The sequence below is a fragment of the Pyxicephalus adspersus genome, chromosome 3, assembly GCF_032062135.1.
Source record: "Pyxicephalus adspersus chromosome 3, UCB_Pads_2.0, whole genome shotgun sequence".
NCBI classification, from domain to species: Eukaryota; Metazoa; Chordata; class Amphibia; order Anura; family Pyxicephalidae; genus Pyxicephalus; species Pyxicephalus adspersus.
In genome coordinates this window covers 117,363,065-117,381,853 of record NC_092860.1, presented here as the reverse complement: position 1 = coordinate 117,381,853, position 18,789 = coordinate 117,363,065, and the positions used below count along the sequence as shown (strand labels likewise).

The following is an 18,789-nucleotide window of genomic DNA, read 5'->3' as shown; positions in this document are numbered from 1 at the left end:
CAACGCGCCTCTCCGATACGACCAGAACCATGCGCCTCCCCACTACGACCAGAACAACGCGCCTCTCCGCTACAACCAGAACATATCACTCAGCTTACATTGCTCCTTACCCTGTTACCACAAAACATCTCTCAGTGGGCCCTACTATCACACTGATCCCCAGAACACTTCATGCTAATCTTCAATAGCAGTAACATATCAAGCTGACACTTTGCACCTTTCTACCAGGATGTATTTTACACTCACCCTGCACCAAAATAGACTAAACTACACTTTACCATGTAGCCCACATTGCACCGCAGCCTACACCCTCACTATAGCCGCCTTCATGTCACACTGCCCTCATTACATCTGCCAGATGTTCTCCTCCCTCACTTCTAATATTCTTGGCTGAACGCTTCTAGCCCCGCCCCTTCACCTCACCGTCTGGTCACATGACGCCACCATCACCACTGTCCTGTTACTAAGTAGGATGTAGGAGGAGGCAGCGGCACACAGGGAAGAGAGGTCACGTGTTGTGTGCGCGGAAACTTGGAAGTGTGCTTGTGACAGCATGAGCGAGAATTGTGCAGCCGGGTAATGAGCTCTCTGTATGAGCAGGTTGTATAGCGCTGCATATATGTTACATGGTGCGGGAAGATTAGACTGTATACACAGGACTTTGTATTGTGGTGTTCTATGAGTAGCTAGGGCCACTCCCTGTAACGTTTGTGAGGGCCCCACCTAGCAAATACCAAAAACATGTCCTGTTCAGGAAGATCTTTGTGCTCCATATACATGCATTGACATTTCTTCCCGAGATCTGCAGATCTCTGCATACATATCCAGCAAACCTTAGACAAGACCATGAAATGAGTAGTATGTGACCAGAGCAGGTTTGCTGTGTATGTTGAATATTGCTTTGATGGCATGCTTTACCCATCTCTTCCCTGCATACATTATGTAAATATGTTCATTAGGCTTATTTCCACTTCTCCTGGGATGTAAGGCAGAGGGTACCCAGGGAACTGAGACTTGACCTGAATCTAATTGACAGGTATCAATATTAACATTGTTTATCGTAGTTATTTTTAAGGTTCACTACACTCCTCCAATTTACATTTTGCTTTATAGGCAATCAGTGGATGCAATGTGCAAAAAGCGGGAAGATTATATAGAATGGTGTGAATATTTTATGGCTGTCGCCTTTTTATCGGCTCAGAGGAGTAAAGATCCCAGTTCCCAAGTAAGTGCATTGTTCCTTATTAACTCTGTTATTGTTAGTATTGGGGTCTTGGGGTTTTTTTTTACAGAAAAGTGTGTTCATAGAGAATTATTCAATTGGTCTAAAATGTAAGGGTGAAAAATACTTTACAATTCAGTGATTGTGTAAAAAGAGATTCTTCCCTGGGACACATGGGATTAAGACATGGCTGTACTGCATATTTTAGTATTTGTGTCATGACTATGTTTAACTTCTCTATCACTCCCCACCAGTGATTGGATTAAAGTCTTGTTACTTGTTTTACCACCAGTACCTGGATCAATTTTTTATGTAGACATTCAGGTCAACTGGAGTATTGAAGTTGGATGTAATGTGTGTAAAATTAACATGATACCTATGTGCTTTCTTTTTTGCAGTGTAGCATGACTTTGGAGGGTCAGACTGCCCCTACCTAAGGCCCTGTACAAATAGGTTTTGGCTTGAATAAGAGCAGTGTCCACAGCAAGCTTTTAGAAAGTATGCTTTTAGCAAGCTTTGTTACATAGTTTTATAGTTACATAGTAGGTTAGGTTGAAAAAAAGACATAAGTCCATCAAGTTCAACCACTAGGGAAATAAACATATCTCAGATATAAAACCCTATAAGACATAGTTTGTGCAGAGGAAGGCAAAAAAAAATCCTGGTACAATTTGTTTCAACGTTAAAAAAAATCCTTCCTGATTCCATGAGGCAATCCCTGGATCAACAGTCTCTGTTAATTTTACTTTAATTCCTTAATACCCAGGTATATTCTGTGCTTCGAGAAAAACATCCAGCTTTTTCCTAAACCAATCTATAGTAGTTGCTGAAACTACTTCCTGAGGGAGCTGATTCCACATTTTCACAGACCTTACAGCAAAGAATCCCTTCTTTATCCGGAGCTTAAACTTCTTTTCCTCCAGACGCAAAGAGTGCCTTGTTCTTGTAATGATCTCAAAGTGAATAATGAGGAAGAGAGTTCTCTATATTGACGATTTATATAGGGTGATCATATCCCCCCTTAAACATCTCTTCTCAAGGGAGAATAGATTCAGTTCAGCTAATCTCTCCTCATAGCTGAGCAAGAGATGGGTCTTTTTTGTGAACTGGTGCCCAAAACTGGACTGCATATTCCAGATGTGGTCTGACCAATACTTTGTACAGGGGCAGGATTATGTCTCAATCTCTGCAGTCTTTTCCTCTTTTAATACAAGAAAGTACTTTACTAGCTTTAGATATTGCAGCTTGGCTTTGCATGCTGTTATTAAGTCTATGATCTACCAGAACCCCCAGATCCTTTTCCATTTCTGACTCCCCCAAATGTATTCCCCCCAGACAGTATGCAGCATGCATGTTGTTAGCCCCCAAGTGCATAACTTTACATTTATCAATATTAAATGTAATTTGCCACTTGGTTGCCCAATCAAACAGTACATCCAGGTCTGCTTGTAGAATATAGACATCCTGTATGAACTTACCGTATTTTTCGCCGTATAAGACGCTCCAGAATATAAGACGCACCCAATTTTAAAGGAGGAAAATCTAGAAAAAAAAAGATTCTGAAAGATTATTCCCCTTCTGATCACTCATGTGCCATTCATGCCGGTATTCCCCTTCTGATCACTCATGTGCCTTTCAAATTCCCTTTCTGATCACTCTGTGTCATTCAAATTCCCCTTCTGATCACTCTGTGCTTTTTTTCCACTGTACGGCAGTTAGGACAGGGAACAGCAGGTGGCGCTGTGCCGGCTTCTTTCACTCTGCTTTACAGACAGGAGAAGACGCGCTGGCAGAGGAGAGAAGAGACAGACGCTGCATGCAGCCAGAGACACACGCAGGATCGGGTGAGTATATTATTTTAATTATTTTATAACACATTTGTCGTATAGGACGCACTAACTTTTCCCCCTCAGTTTTGGGGAAGAAAAAGTGCGTCTTATACGGCAAAAAATACGGTAATTCCATTACATAGTTTGGTGTCATCTGCAAACACAGAAATGGTATTTTTTTTCCCAAACTCTATATAATTTATAAAGATGTTAAACAGTAAAGGTCCCAACACTGAACCCTGGGGTACACCACTAATAATCTTAGACCATTCAGAGTATAAATCATTAATTACAACTCTCTGGATGTGATCTTTAAGCCAGTTCCCTATCCATTTACAGATTGACTTTTCTAAACCTATTGACCCTAACTTGCATATTAACCCTCTGTGGGGTACAGTGTCAAATGCTTTAGCAAAGTGCAAATACACTATATCAACTGCTATTCCACTGTTTACCTGTTTATTTACTTCCTCATAAAAAGGGAGTAAATTTGTTTGTCTGTCTTTCTTAACCATGCTGAATATCACTTATAATATAATTTTCTAGCAGAAACTCCTCTATGTGGTTCTTTATTAGGCTCTGTAAGACCTTTCCAACTATAGGACCAACTTGTTGAAGCCTTTAAAGCAGATGTTTACTCTATTAATATTTTTCCCTTCATGGCCCCCCTTTCCCAGCAACATGCTAAAAGAAAAAATGGGATGGTTGAAAAGTTTCAATTTTCATTATATAGCTCATTTTGCAGAACTGACCTTATCATTGTGTCATTGTGCAATTTAGGCCGTGAAATTCTCTTGCGATTCAGGCAGAATATAAAAGTGCTGTACATCAGTGATCGCCAACCTTTTTGCAGCAGTGAACCACTAAATTTATGGGATCTAGGCCGCCCATGGGTGGTGAGCCAGGTGTCGCTTAAAAGGAAAGAAACTTCCCCTTTAGTGATGTCATGATGTCAGAACACAACCCAGAGACACAGGATGTTAAGTCTGAAGGAGTGATTATTTTTATTTACCAGGTTGCATTTGCATGCATTCTGTCTTTGGTAACACCCACTTCTAATGTTGAGCCTCTACTGAAAAACTGAAATCCAAAAAATAAAAGGTTAGTATGTCTGGGGAGATTATGCGGAATATATTTCAGGATAGGAGTAGGATCTAATTTTTCTGGCAGGCAGGTCTTTTTGTAGGATTTTTGGCTTCAGTTGTCGGGCCATTCTAGGTACTTGTCATGCGAGACACTGCTTTCTTGTCTGCTGGACGTCCCAAAGGTATTGGATCCCTGTGCTTTTGAAAAGATGAGAGAGAAAAGGGTTTTTTTTTTTCCCTTTTAAGCACTTGCATTAAAATATCTTTTTTCCTGGAGCCCATTGGGGTTTTGTGGGCATGTTTTTTTTTTTTTTTGCTAGTCCTCCTGAAGCCATTACAGCCCAAGCATAATTCCTGTTTCTCTCAATGGACTCCAGGAAAAGAATATTTTTAGTAACAGAAATCCACCTTTTTATGTGAAACATTTTAAGCTTCTGCTTATTTGAAGAAATTTGAATTTTTAATTCTGTATATGTTTTTTATTTATTATTATTATTTTTATTTTAGGTTGGAGCATGTATTGTAAATCCTGAGAACAAGATTGTTGGTATTGGATACAATGGCATGCCAAATGGCTGTCCTGATGATGTCCTTCCATGGGCAAGAACAGCAGAAGATAGACTTGATACAAAGTACCCATATGGTAGGAAATATGTTCAGTGTTCTCCCCAGAATTTTTTTTTTCAGCTGGGTGGTAAAAAAGTGAGCGGGGCTAGACACAGCATATTTAGAGCTCCTAGGTATTTATGTCATAGGTATCCAGTAACCCATATTATTGTGTCAGTGTTCTACATACCCCTATACTTTCCCCTATACGTTCCAACTTTCTAATGCCTGGCTTTTTAGAATGTACAATTTTTCCATTTTTTTTTGTATTAAGCCCCAACAGTCGAGTGCTGTGTATTTTAATCCAACTTCCTAGAGTTCCATGTTTTATTAGTGTCATCCATTGTAGTAGTGTAATATTGTGATCAAATTGGCTTAACAAATTAGGCTTGGTTCACATTGGCAGTAAAAAATGCCCCTCCTGAGTGACTACTTGGCAACTGCTGGGTGCCAGGGATTGGTAACCTGTGATAACTGCTGGGCGCTTGGGATTGGTAACCGCTGATAACTGCTGGGCGCGTGGGATTGGTAACCGGTAATAACTGCTGGGCGCCTGGGATTGGTAACAGGCGGTAAGTGCTGGGCTTTTCAGGCCTAGCAGTTTTTCAAACAGCAGTGGTTCCTTGCGAGAGGTAAGTGAGGGGTAAACGCAGCAAATGCAACCTTACTGCCTTTGTGAATTCAGCCTACCTTCAGATGTCACCTCCTAACGCTATACCTAGGTAACACAAAGAGCATCATGCATGTGATTGCAGATGGGGGCAGAACAGCCAGTGTCCTTCTCATCACTGCCAAAAACAAGAACGTCCTGTGAAAAGTAACGCTGTGTGAAAGCTCTGTGTGCAAAGTCTGCTTGTCAGAATCTGCAGCCTAAGTACCCATTGTGTTCAATCCTTTAGATCTCCTAAATTGTTGGTTGTAATTACCTAACATTTTTAGGGTACACAGGGGACCCTCATAGCTACTAATAACCAACATTTCTTTCTTTAATTTCAAGATTTTCAAAATATGGGGATCACGAGTTTAAAAACTTGTGGAAATTGAACATTTGGGTTGCTGTTTTATAAGAAAGTGCACCTAGGAGCCCAAAATGGAAAATGCAAATTAAGGACCCCCGGGGCCACTTACATAGCAGGATGCATTGGGGTGGGGCCCCCTAAATAGTTGACCCACCTTTCACTAAACTATAATTGTAATACTATGCTGCCCCTTCTGCTTCTGTTCTTTGAATCCAATTTTATCTGGAATGGGGAGGTGCAAAAAACTGAAAATGTAGGTGCAAGTGGGGAACAGATGTATAAACCCCTAAAATTTCATTAGCATGGCATCATTAGAACATAGGAACCTCTGCCCATCAAAATGTCCGCTTTCCTACCTAGAACCCTAATTTCTCTAGAATAGGGAGGTGCAGATAAACAATCAATGGTGCATGTGGGGGACACTTGTGGCTAACACCCCCAAACTTTCATCACCATGACATTATTACATAAACTCTGCCCATCAAAACACGCTGCCCTGTTACACATGACTGTACCCTACCAGTACCTGAACCCCAATTTCGTTTTGATGGGCAGAGTTTTTTATGTTCTAATGATGCCATTGTGATAAAACTTTTGGGGGGTGTTATCCAAAGATGTTCCCCTACATTTTCAGTTTCCTGCACCTGCCCTTTCAAGAGAAATTGGTGTTCTAGTGTTAGAAGTGGACAGTAATGTGTAGCAGGGGAGTGTGTTTGCCATAGTAATGAAATTGTAGTGTGGGGTTATCCAAAGGTGTCACACATGAGAGGAGCTTGGACGGGAAGTGAAGATCAAGAAAGAATGGCAAAATCTACAGTGCCATGCACCATATGGCTGCTTTTACATATGTAGTGGCCATGGTAATTTTCATTATTTTATGCTCATGAGATTCCAGTGTAAATAATTCAGATATATAATCTCTTTATGTTTAATTTTGTTCCAAGCCTAATTTTAGAGTTTAAGGCTGCTTGTTTGGTCATCTTTCCTATAGTATCTTGTGTGTGAAAAAAATAAAAGGCATGTGATGGAAACATTTTTTACAAACTTTTCACTGACACCTATGTGTGTTGGGGCACTGAATCCAAAACCAACCTCCATTTTCCCTTCACATAAGGTTTTCATTCAACGTGGCCATTTGTTATTATTCCTTGATGGTCCGTACTGTACTTTCAGAGTATTTAGAACTTTTCTAACCAAAACTACTGTATATTTTTCTTTTTAAAACAGCAGTAGTCATAATAAGACAGTGGACATGTAAATGCATGCATGACAGTGTTCAAGACAAAGGAAGTAAATTTCTGTACTAAAGGTTGTGGGACTCCACCTCCACCTGTTTTTGTTACATATGTGGGAACTATCTTGTGAAAAAACAGCAGAGGAACATCACTGCCTTCGTTAAAGTTTGTCACATATTTTGGACTGAAACTTGGTGATCAGGACAAGCTTTTAGGCTCCACATAAAGTCTTCTGTATTTGGAAGAACCTTGCCAGTGGTTCCAAGGTTAAAAATAAAATCTTTGTTTTGGGGTGCCCATTGTAAAAGAAAAAAAAAAAATTCATACCAAAATCTCTTATCCATTATGAGCTCTGTTCCTCATTCTTCTGGTATTCCCTAGAGGATCTCTCCATTCATGATGGCACTGATTACAAAGACAACGATTCTGGTAAAGAGTTCGGTGCTGGAACCAACAAGCCTTAACTGTTGACACAGCCTGAACTAAATTCCTGTCAGAGATTTGGATCTTCCTAAAAAATCAGAAGAATGACTAAGCTTAAGGCTGAAGGAAAACATTGTTAGTATCAGGTACCTCATTCTCTTGCTCCAGAAATCAAGAGGAAGATTTTGTTCCATATTTTTCTCAAGACAGTGAGACAATTTGTTTACTGCAATGATGTTGCTGGGCTGGGATATTCAATTGGTGACAAAATGATTAACGACTATGATAGAAAGGAATGGAGGTTGTTCATTGCCTCTTCAAAATGAAGTCTAAAGGCCATGCTTTCAAAAAGTCCTATCTATGGTTTTGGGACAGTACAGAGGATACACCAAGTATCCTTGTTTTTTATGTGGGAGAGGCGGTCTGGACAGAAGCCAACACTGGGCACGAAGGGATTAGCCAAGAAACCTGGGATTGGAAACCGGGAGTTAAATTGTTGAGGGCACATCTCGTGGACCCAAAGAAAGTACTTGTGCCTCCACTCTACATCAAACTTTGGGACCATGAAGCAGTTTGTGAAGGCTGTATCAGAACAAGGCAAGTGTTGGAAAAGTTGAAAGAGGTCCTGACATTTGCAAATTGATGAAAGATCCACAGTGAGACAAAAATACATGAGAAGGAAAAAGCCGGACCAAAGTGGTCCTTGGTAACCATATAAACCCAAACTTTACAACCATTGTTGAATATATGTTCTAGATCAGTAGTCGCCAACCTTTTTGGTCCTGCGGACAACTAAAATTACCGGCTCCTGACCGCGCATGTCCGGGGAGCAGGGTGTCAATCAAAGGGGCAGAAACCTCCCCCATAGCTCCTGGAGGAGCTTGTTATTAAAGCCCTTCATAGATATTTGTAGGGTAAGACAGACTTCTGTCAGCACTGTGGTTTCTTCCTCCCTTATCCTAGGAGACCTACAGTCTAGTCTTTTGTATAAAGTCTTTGTTCTTTTCCGCTAAAGCTAGTGAAGCAAGTCTGTATGAGATGGCAGCAGGGGAAGCATTGGAGATATAAAAAAAAAAAGCCACTTGGGACCCCTGTTGGATCAAATTGCATTTTATGCAGTGCTTAATTAAAAGTACAATTCAATCAGCAGCACATTGTCAGATCTGTTTGAGCTCTTAATGTGAAATGATCATAAAACAATTAAACAATATATATATATATATATATATATATATATATATACACTAGTTTGAAATTCTGCTTAAATAAGCTACTAGCTTGTTTATAATGACAACGACCTTTGTCCTTTAACCCCCCTGACGGTGATCCTGAGTGTGGCTCAGGGTGAATGTTATGTGCCAAAAGCGTTAACCCCGAGCTACACTAAGGTAGCAAAAAATACTACCTGCCCCCCTCTGTCCAGCGGCGTCCTTTAGCGGACCCTGGTCAGGTTCTGAATCACATCCTCAAATCTATTGATGCGATGCGTAAAGAGTCAGTACGCTGGGGAGGCGTGGCTTGGTGGGAAATTTAAAAGCAAATTACATTGTAATCTGCTTTTCAAAACATTGACCACAGTAAAAAAGCTTTAAAAAATAAATGTTTAACCTTCGAATCACTGTCAAAGCTTTGCAAATGTGTTCCAATATTTTGTGGTGCTCTGCTCCTATACAAGCTAAAGCCAGTTTGTACATGATCTATACCCACGTTTGCCAACCGGTAGCGTTTTGCCAGAACTGTGGACCATTTCTTCTGTACAGTTTGTGGGCTCGGGCGGTATGTTAGGTGTGTTTCTGGACACAACCCACCCACTCTCCTATCGCAGGCGGGTTCTGCCATTATGACATCACTCTGGGGGAAGTTTGTTTCCCTTTAAGTGACAAATGGCTCCTTGCGCATGCGCGGTCCAGAGTGTGTGCATTTACTGGTCTGTAGGTTCAAAAAGGTTGGGGACCACTGGTCTATAGGACATTTCCAACAGGGCTAATAGTGGAGTTAGGGGAGTTCTTACATTCTCCTAGAGAAATAGTGGCCCCCACACTTTTTGGATATCTTTATTACAAAGTCTTCAAATGATATACAATCAAATTTAGCTAGAGCTTAGTTGTTTTTTATGTTACAGTATGATTTTTAAGACCTGCTGCTTGTTTAACCGAATAAATATATGTACTAAATCTGTTCCCTAAAAGGTGAGCATTTGTATATGTCTTATTGCAATTTATTAATGGATGGTGGGGACACTGATTGTAACTTTCTTTCTAGTTTTTTAATTCAAGGTCCTTCTTTAGGTTAAATTTTGTGTGTAGGTCTACCTAAATTGCAGCCTTCAGTATTTATATACAGTGTGGTAAAGCAGAATGATTCTGTGTGTTTACCCCAAACTCACACATGCATGGTATAAGCTTTTTCATTTATTTCTTGACTTGTTCTTTGGTTTCATGAACCTGCACTGTCTTGCATATCAAAAGTAATGGCTGTCAGTGTTATAATGGTCTGTAAAGAAAGGCCTGACATACGTCTGGGAGCAGTGTTAAGTTTGCAGAAGGTCTACTCCGTTGAAAGCTGTATAAAAAAAATAAACCACAAATTCCTCTATATTTCTTTTCTTTTTTTACATCAGTCCCAGTCTTTTTCTATTATATCATGATCGAGTGCCTTTCCATTTCTTTTCTCTCACGCACAATAGCTTGATGGATGCATCAAAACAATCTTAACCAAATTTTGTCAGAACTGAGGGAGGAAAGGCTTTCTTGCCCTTTAAATAAGCACTTCTCATTTATTCTCTTTCCAAACTGCTGAAATAGAATTTGTGCTCTGGTAAAAATGAGCTTATTCGTGATGTTCTAATATTTCACGTAGAGCCCAGCTGCTGCCCCTTATGAATCTGCTATGTAGATGAAATGGGATTTTGCAACTTTCCAACTATATAGGTTTTATATTTTTTATTTCTGGAACTTCTTTATAAGTTAAATTGTGTTTGTCTTCAGGAATTGGCCACACAGGCTTTGTAATCCTAATATGTCCGGTGCATACTCTGATGAGTATTTTGGTGCCTTTACAACAGAAACAGATGATGCCCATGGAACATTTGCAAGTTCAGCAGCAAGCTAGAGTTGGTCTACTACAGGGAAAAAAAAAATATGTTGTTTTCAATTAGTTTTGGTATACTCACAATGCCCAATAGATTAACGCTCCACTCTGCTACTATGCTGGGTATGTGTTTATGTATATAGATTAAAAGCAGAATAACCTAATATAGTTTTCCTTGCTTTTGACCCTGGATTGGTTTAACAAGCTTTGTTCTTCTCTGACTGTGCTGTTACTCAGTCAATACTTTCTTCTTTGTCACAGTATTTTATTGTCTTCATATTGTGCAAGTGGAAAAAAACCCTGTGATACTCGCCTGTTCCACTGCCATCTTCCTCCTTTTTCTCCTCCTCCTTGTGATCTTTGGCCATCTTGATTGGTTGAGCCGGTATGACATACCTCGCAGGGCATGGGATTCATTCAGTGCTGGCAACTGCAGGGGAAGCTGAGGTGTGCCAGGTATTCTGACAACCAACCAGGTTTTGACGGCTCAACGGATCAATCAATCAGGTAAGAATGTTTATTGCAAAAAAGACATGACCTGTCCCTTTTTCAAAGATGCCCTGCTCGATCATAAACTTTTAAACTGGAACTTTAGTACCACTTTAAAGTGGTGCTAGTCTCACTTTTCACCATTCTTCTGGTCCCTGCTGTCATTCTTTCTGCTGCCTCTCTTCCATTATGGAATTATGAACAATGATTGTTGCTGGAAATTACCTACCCTCCCAGCGGATCTGATTGGGCAACGATTGTTCGCTATCTATTGTGTGTACGGTCGTTCAGTGATCGTGGATTGTTCTGTGGTACACTTTCTCCTGTACATGTCACTTCCTGCATTGTTCAAACAATCCTATCTAGTGTGTACAAATATTGGTGTATTATATTTGAATGAAGATATTGTTGCAGCATGTACAGAATCATGCACAATACAATCGTTCAAAATAATCGTGAATAATTGTTGATCGGTTGTTAATCGTTGGTTTTCCAACGACAATTATCGCACGTGTGTACCTAACCTTAGGACTAAAGTTTACAAATTAAAGCCATTGTGTAACTGAACTTTGGCAAACTGTATTTACTTACTAACCCAACTAAAATGTCTTCAATTTGTTTTATTGGACTTTAAAATTATATCTGACAAACTACACACTAGAAAAGCTGAGGACACAACAGTTGTGTGCACATGTCTTTGGAAAACCTTTACGGAAAAGGCTTTTCCTTTACTCCAGTGAATGCCTGCTTAGAAACTGGACATTGTGACTTGCTACCCCCATCCTCAATGTATTGTCAACCTGTGTGAGAGGTGCCTGGTTCTCAATATTGAATAAAGTGGAGATGTGTTTAGACATTGACTTCTCTAAATTAGTAGGTTGCAACTGAAGTTCAGTGGATGACTGAAGGGGCGGTGTTTTTGTTTCAATCAGTTTTATTAAAATTTTTTGAAAAGTCAGTACATAAAAGAAAATATCACGTATATGAACAAAGCAAAAAGGGAGGACAAAAAATCTCCCGTAATATCAAGTACAAACAGTATGAAAACACATGTGACATTTTACATTTAACAATTGTCTAACAGTGCAAATGAGTGCTTATACGTCTGGCAGAACATATAAACCTGGGGTAAGGGGAGATACAACAAGGGGCGGTGTTTTAATCAGGGTTCTCCCCAGGCCCTTTTAGCTGGGTTCACCACCCGGCACTTTTCAGCACCCACCCGGCTGTTTTTGGGTGGCTACTAATACATGGGGCTGCCACCCGCCTACAATTTCTTCCCACCCGGCTTAAAAAAATTTCTAGGTTTAGCACTGTTAATATACATATTTTTATTTAAAACATTGTATTTGCAGTATATCTGGTGGTGACTTTTTTCTGACTTTCATTGGTTTTCAGTCCTCTCTTTTGCCATCTACAGGTGTGCTATATATCTTGTATTTTATCTTAACAGTTTGCCATGCTGAGCTAAATGCCATCATGAATAAGAATTCTGCAGATGTAAAAGGCTGTGTCATGTATGTTGCTTTGTTTCCATGCAATGAATGTGCAAAGCTTATCATACAAGCAGGTGAGTAATTGTAGTTTCCAATATATCTTTGTTAAAAATAAAAGGGTAAAAAACACAGGTATGTGTTATTACCCTTTGTCATTCACTTCATCTTTAAATATATCCAGTAAGATTGTTAAAAGCTTGGTTTTATATTGATTTTTGTTTTTTTATGAATCCTTATACTTAGAGGTGGAAACCTAACTTTTCAGACAGATACAAAGCTTGCTCCATATTGTCCAATTGTATTGAAATTCATCTGGTTTTTGGGTAAACGGCATGGATGATGTGGTTCTGCTCAGCAAGAACCGTCTGCTACCGCCAGATGCGTATATATAATTATTTTCGATGTTAATAGAGCAAAAACAATCATTACAACTAAAACTGACCATAAAGGAGCTTAAATCTACTATATAAGTAAAAAGTGAAATTTTAGACACTCTTATAGCAATGATAATAGATTGATTATAGGTTTAAATTATCTTTTGCGTACAAACGTTTTTTTATATTTTTAAATTACTGTGCAGAACTGACTTGGGGCTCTCCAGCTGAATTGACTTGAAGCCCCTGTGGGGGACCCTGTTGGCTGATGGGTGTCCAGGGCCTGCATGTAGCGGCACACTTTGCACCTTCCTATGTCTGCCTGTGACTCCAACAATATCCAAACAAATAGGAAAAAAAAGTTGGAACTGCACCACTGGTCCTAGTTTTGGTATTTAGCAGTAATAATATTTGATCTATTTTATTAGGCAATTAAGCTCACAAAATAAACATCCTTTACTCTTAGGTAAATGAAGTAATTATGTATCATTACTCAATTGATACAACTGATGACCTCCCATGGGATGTCTGTGACATTACCTTATGTATGAATCGCTAACTTGTGAGATCACCCAGTGGCCTTGCTTGCTCCCAGGGCAGTTTCATATTTAGAAATTTACATTTGATAGCTGATGCATTTAACCCTGGCTCGCTCTTTTCAAGTTTGCTAAACTTTCCATTGTTGCATGCATTGCTTTATTTATTTGTTTGGAATTAGTGTATTATGGTTTTTTTGGTGATTTTTTTCAAGCAATAGTTTGTTTAGCTCCTATAATTTTATTAGTATCCAAATTACATTTTTGAGCAGACAACTGGGTTTTTTTTTAAGCAGTTTATTCTCATGAGGTTCTAAAAGCGTGTATTCAGTTCATATATACAAAACAAGAAAAATTTGATTTTTAGGAAAAGCCCTCTGTGTGCTATTTAATATCCCTGCCATTTCAAAGCTTGGTTGCTCAGAGGTTAGCTGTAGCTTTTTCAGCACTATGGTCCCAGGGTTGAATCTCAGCCAGGATAATATCTGCATGCAGTTTGCATGTTCTTCTTCCCAAGTTTGCCTGGGTTTCCCCCGGGTACTCTGGTTTCCTCCCACATTTAAAAAACCTGCAGTTAGGTTAATTGGCTTCCCCGCAAATTGCCCATAGACTGTATTAATGACCTATGACTATGGAAGGGACAATGGATTGTGAGCCCCTTTGAGGGAAAGCTAGTGATATGACTATGAAATGTGTAAAGTACTGCTTAATCTGTTGGCACTATATAAATACAAGTTAATAATAATTATTATTATTATTTGGCTAGATACAAGAGATACGATCTAGGAAGAGTACTCTGACCCTAGCAAACAATAATATTGTTCAGTATATGGCTAGCATTTCTCTCATCCTTCAACTGATGCAATATGTATTTTCTTTAGGCATTAAAGAAGTGATCTTCATGTCTGACAAGTACCATGACTCTCCAGAAATGAAGGCTGCAAGGCGTATGTTTGAACTATCTGGTGTCCAATACACGTAAGAGCAATTTTTTTTTTTTTTAGTTTAATGTTTTTTTTTTTCTTTTTGTTTGCAAATCAAATAGAACCCCAATCAATTCACCCCCACCCTTCAATGCCTATGCTTACATTATCACAACTTTGTTTGCCAATGGCTCATTTTTAAATTAAGGTAATTCTGGGTTTAAAAAACATGTGAAATAACATCTACCTTACCATGACATGCTGGGGGTCTGAGCAACCAGTTGCCAGACTCCAGCACACGTGAGATGGGTTTAATTCTATTTAGCAAGCCATTGCAAACAATACTTGGCATTGTCAACAAAAGTAGTTCCATTTGCACAGTGGCAGGCAAACAAGTGACTGGGAATTCAGTAAAGTAACTTGTGGTCAGTGGAGGGTGCTAGGAAAGCGGGGTGTTCAACCCTGTTGTCGTAATTAACTTTTTGGCAACGTACACTTGATGTCAACAATGTTGAAGCAAAAAATGTTTGTTTTTCGCTTGTTATGGTGAAAGGGAATTGCTAACACAGAAATTGAATATTCTCTGAAGACAATGAAGGTAACCAAAGCACATTTATTTAGCAGTGTGGGAAGGTTTAGAGTATTTGTCAGGTTTTTATTGCTTACTGTGTCTTGTTCTAATGCACTAGGACAGTAAACGAGGGGAAATGCTGCAGGCTTCGACCAAATATTCCATGCACTGTAGTGCCTAGCTCTATTCACTGCATCACCTAGAATAGGTATAGATGCAGGAGATGATGTATCTTCTGTATTATCAGTGGGCACCCAGTGGCCAGTTCAGCTGATGAAAAGTGTAATCTATCAAGTTGGCCACCATTATAGATACCAGATTATTGAATGATAGGTCAGTTATTGGTAGGGGGGAGATCGTGGCATTTCTGAGCACAGCTTCTACAGTTCAGGTCTTCTTTAATAGCTCCAAAATTCATTATATTTTCTAACAGGGAGGGATTGATACAGTTGCTGTGGTTCTAAATATATACTGTTGGTCTGCTTTAAGTTTGTGAATTAAGTTTAACAGAGCAATAGGGAAAGGAGGGGGGGAACGGGTAGCACATTTTGCACAAAGGAAAAAACTTTAGCAATGAAACCAACTCCTGGAGTTCAGTTGTTAGAAAATGTTTTCCTTTCCTGATAATTTATGATCTCCGTTAGCTGAAAAACACACAGCCTCAGCAACCCCATGTGTCTTTTTGTTTCAGTCTATCCCTTCTAAGGATTCTCTCTGCATGGGGCACTATAATTGGCTCCTCTAGAGAGAGCATGAAGCCTAGGCAATGTATCCATCCCCCCTCCCTTTTTTTTTTTTTTTTTTTTTTCTTCTCATTCTACTGTTGGAAAACTAGTTTCCGCATATAACTAACCTATATATTTTATATTTTAAGGAAATTTGTTCCCAAGCGAAAAAGTATAGTCATCGACTTTGATTCGATCAATAAGAGCAGACCGAGTCCAACACAGTTGTGAAGACGTGTTGCATCTTCTGTTGCCATCACATGATATGACTTTGTAGCTGTCACTATTAAGAGAATGTAAAGGGTTAGGTGTCTGTATTTCTCTATACAAAGGGTATACTAGCTAAATTTTGCAGAATCCTTTTAGTGACTGTCATTTCATAGATCTAGCACACTCCTGGTGGTGCCTTACCTTTTGCAGCGTACTCAAGAAATGTCACTAATGCCCATGGTAATTAGTGCTGCTCAGCGATTTAAATTTTGTTAACCATGTGCTTTTATGGCAAACCTAGTATATACTACTTTGCTAAAGCTTACACTTTATTTACAGACATGTGCAAATGTTTGACATGTTTATTTTCATTACAAGTGCAGTTGCAATAGAACAACCTTGTTGCCCAATAATTATTATCCAGTATTTAAATATTATCTATTAAACTATACCAACTACAATTGCGGTTCATGTACTTGGGTTCTTTAATTGCACTATTCCATTTTACTTTTTAATGGTTTCTAAAAGCTGCAAGCAGTGACTTGTAGTAACCTATAACTTTGGATCAGAGTTCAAAAATTTTAGATGCTGACACAATCCGACCATTCATGTAGGTTTTTCTCATTTGTTTATGCTCTGCTAGAGAGAGGGAATAAGTTGACAGCCAGCACTCACATTTTGAGCTAACGGTTGATGTTTGCTGCTGCTGCCCCAAATATTGCATTTATTACAGTAACATTGGACTAGAATTGCCTTATGTTCATAGTCGTATATTTTGTCTAGTTGGGGTAATATTTTTCTGAATATGGTATAGGTTACAGTTTTAATCTTGTTAGGCAAAGGGTGAATTTATTTTTGTATAGGTTTTAGTTCTGTACTTTTATTCCTTTAATATTTTTCTTATTTTCATAACATCTGTTCCTAATCTTTATGATGGTGGGATCATTTTAGCCGTATGTATGTTCTGTTGTGTAAAGTAGTATGTTACATTTTTGTAAAATGTCTGTAGATAAGTGTGTCTTATTACTTCGTAGTTATAATGTGCTGCTAATAAAATGTCTTAATTATGTACTGTATATTTTTTACTCTTTTACCAATAAAACAATTCATAATGATATGCAGATATTGCAGTGTTGCCCTGTTGATTCTGAGAATAAATTGTGAAAGTCTTTCTCCTGAACAAAATAAAACCTTGTGCTTTATACATATCCTGGAAAAATATAATGCCGCATAACACACAATTGCATTTTTGGTACTCCTACAAAAACCTAGAAAGCATCACTTCGCTGGGTCTTTGTTGTGACAGTGCTGCACCCAAAACACTTTAAATCCCAACTGCAATGAAAATAATTTCAGGTTTGTGATAGAGGTTATTAGAGGACCTTTTTAGTTTGTTTGATTTATTTATTTATTTTTATTCTTCTATAATACTATTGGAGAGATTGCAGCAATCACCAGCACATTGTATACTCAAATGTGAGCAAATTATTATTCGCATAATACGCACTGCAACATTTCTGAGCTCTAACCAGCTCTTACCCTCAGGCAAATGTTGAATGTGCTGTTTGCCTTAAAAGAAAGTTGGTTAAGGCTTCAACACATCACACTGCCTATTTTACTGTTGTATGAGGATCTGATGATTGATATCTATGATTTCTGGAATAGGAACAGTTGCTTCCATTGTGAATTGCTGCAGCACTCACAAGAACAGTCAAGAAGCTGCATGATCCTCCATTCATTAATATGTTTTGTCTGGACAGGAGGTGATTGGAAATCTTTTTAGACTTAATGCGAAAGAAAAAGGGAGATGCACCGCACAGCTGAGGGGTTTTTTGGCAAAATATTGTTTGATACTATACACGTTACAGTTTTTAAATCCTAAACAGTACATTAGTAGTAGTACAGTACAGTGGTGTACATGCAATCTGATATGCCCTTTTCTCCAGAAAAACACCCTAAGGTATTATGTCATTTGAGGGGTCCTACAAATGGCATTTATTCTAGGAAGGAAGTTACTATTTTATAGAAAATGCCTATTGGCGTAGGCTTGCAATAATAAAAATGTTAAGGGACAAATAAAGTCACAGTACTCACATTAAAGTTGAACTCCAAGCCTACTTCCTGGTGTGGAATTAGTCTATTTCACCTTTGCAGTAAAAAAGGGTTCTTCTATGCATACATCTAGGTTAAAGAAATGTTAACTCCCAGGACACAGCAAAAGCTCTACTTCTTGGACACTTTTCCTAATCTCAATTAAGCATATATTGTATACTAGGTATTTATAAAGTTAGGCCAACCACAGCCTATTGGGAGTTCAGAGTAAGTTTTGGCAACACCAGTGATAGTTTAATACAAGACTGACAATGTATTCAGTCAAGAAATAAAGACGATAACTTAATAAGTGTAATTAAATCTTATTTGCAGGATACTGGTATACATAGTAATCCAGCGTTTACAATTTTGCAGTTTATTAAAATTGTAATCATTTTTTAAGAAGAATTTTCTTTTTGCATTGACAAAATTTGCCGGTTGAATTGTGCTTACTTATATCTCATCTTTTTTGTCCTCCGCATTCAAATTGCTCATCTCTTGCTTTGATGACAAGTGCTGAAGTCCCTTACAAACAAAACTACAAATTAGTAGAGCAGAACACAAGCCTTCATAATGTTCTTTGCTAGGAAATAACTAAGACAAACATACCTTCACTGTAACATTTATGAACTGCTGAGAGTGCCTGTAACTTAGTTGTAGAGCATATTTAAATTCATATTCAGTTCATAGCAACTGAAACAATCTAGCTGCTGTAAAATGACTGTAACTGCAATAAGGGTATAAATATTTGGGATATTAATATCCTTGCTTTTAATATTCACATTAAAAAAAAAAATAAAAAAAAAAACACATTTAGAATTTGAGGGGAAAAACATAATTATATAGCATGGCAAATACCTGTCTG

The 18,789-nt window shown here is 38.5% G+C and overlaps 1 protein-coding gene across 4 annotated transcripts; it reads left to right on the top strand.

Moving 5' to 3' along the window:
• Nucleotides 1–483: 483 nt before the first annotated feature.
• Nucleotides 484–16,954, top strand: DCTD (dCMP deaminase). Of its 4 annotated transcripts, none has more exons than XM_072406105.1 (7): nt 484–576; nt 1,114–1,225; nt 2,938–3,066; nt 4,644–4,779; nt 12,452–12,568; nt 14,286–14,382; nt 15,773–16,954. In XM_072406105.1, exons 1-7 carry the CDS (start codon nt 554–556, stop codon nt 15,852–15,854), a joined length of 696 nt encoding a protein of 231 aa, XP_072262206.1. In that variant the 5' UTR covers nt 484–553; the 3' UTR covers nt 15,855–16,954. The 4 variants fall into 4 exon arrangements, with proteins under 4 accessions (XP_072262206.1, XP_072262208.1, XP_072262207.1 ...); XM_072406106.1 differs by lacking the exon at nt 484–576 and adding an exon at nt 601–1,036; XM_072406107.1 differs by lacking the exon at nt 2,938–3,066.
• Nucleotides 16,955–18,789: the final 1,835 nt, after the last annotated feature.

Bases quoted from the DNA above. Each gene is read 5' to 3' on its own strand.
- DCTD (XM_072406105.1), top strand. From the start codon at position 554: ATGAGCGAGAATTGTGCAGCCGG. The intron at 577-1,113 runs GTAATGAGCTCT...TTTGCTTTATAG, and splicing joins AGCGAGAATTGTGCAGCCGG to GCAATCAGTGGATGCAATGT. The intron at 1,226-2,937 runs GTAAGTGCATTG...ACTGTACGGCAG, and splicing joins GTAAAGATCCCAGTTCCCAA to TTAGGACAGGGAACAGCAGG.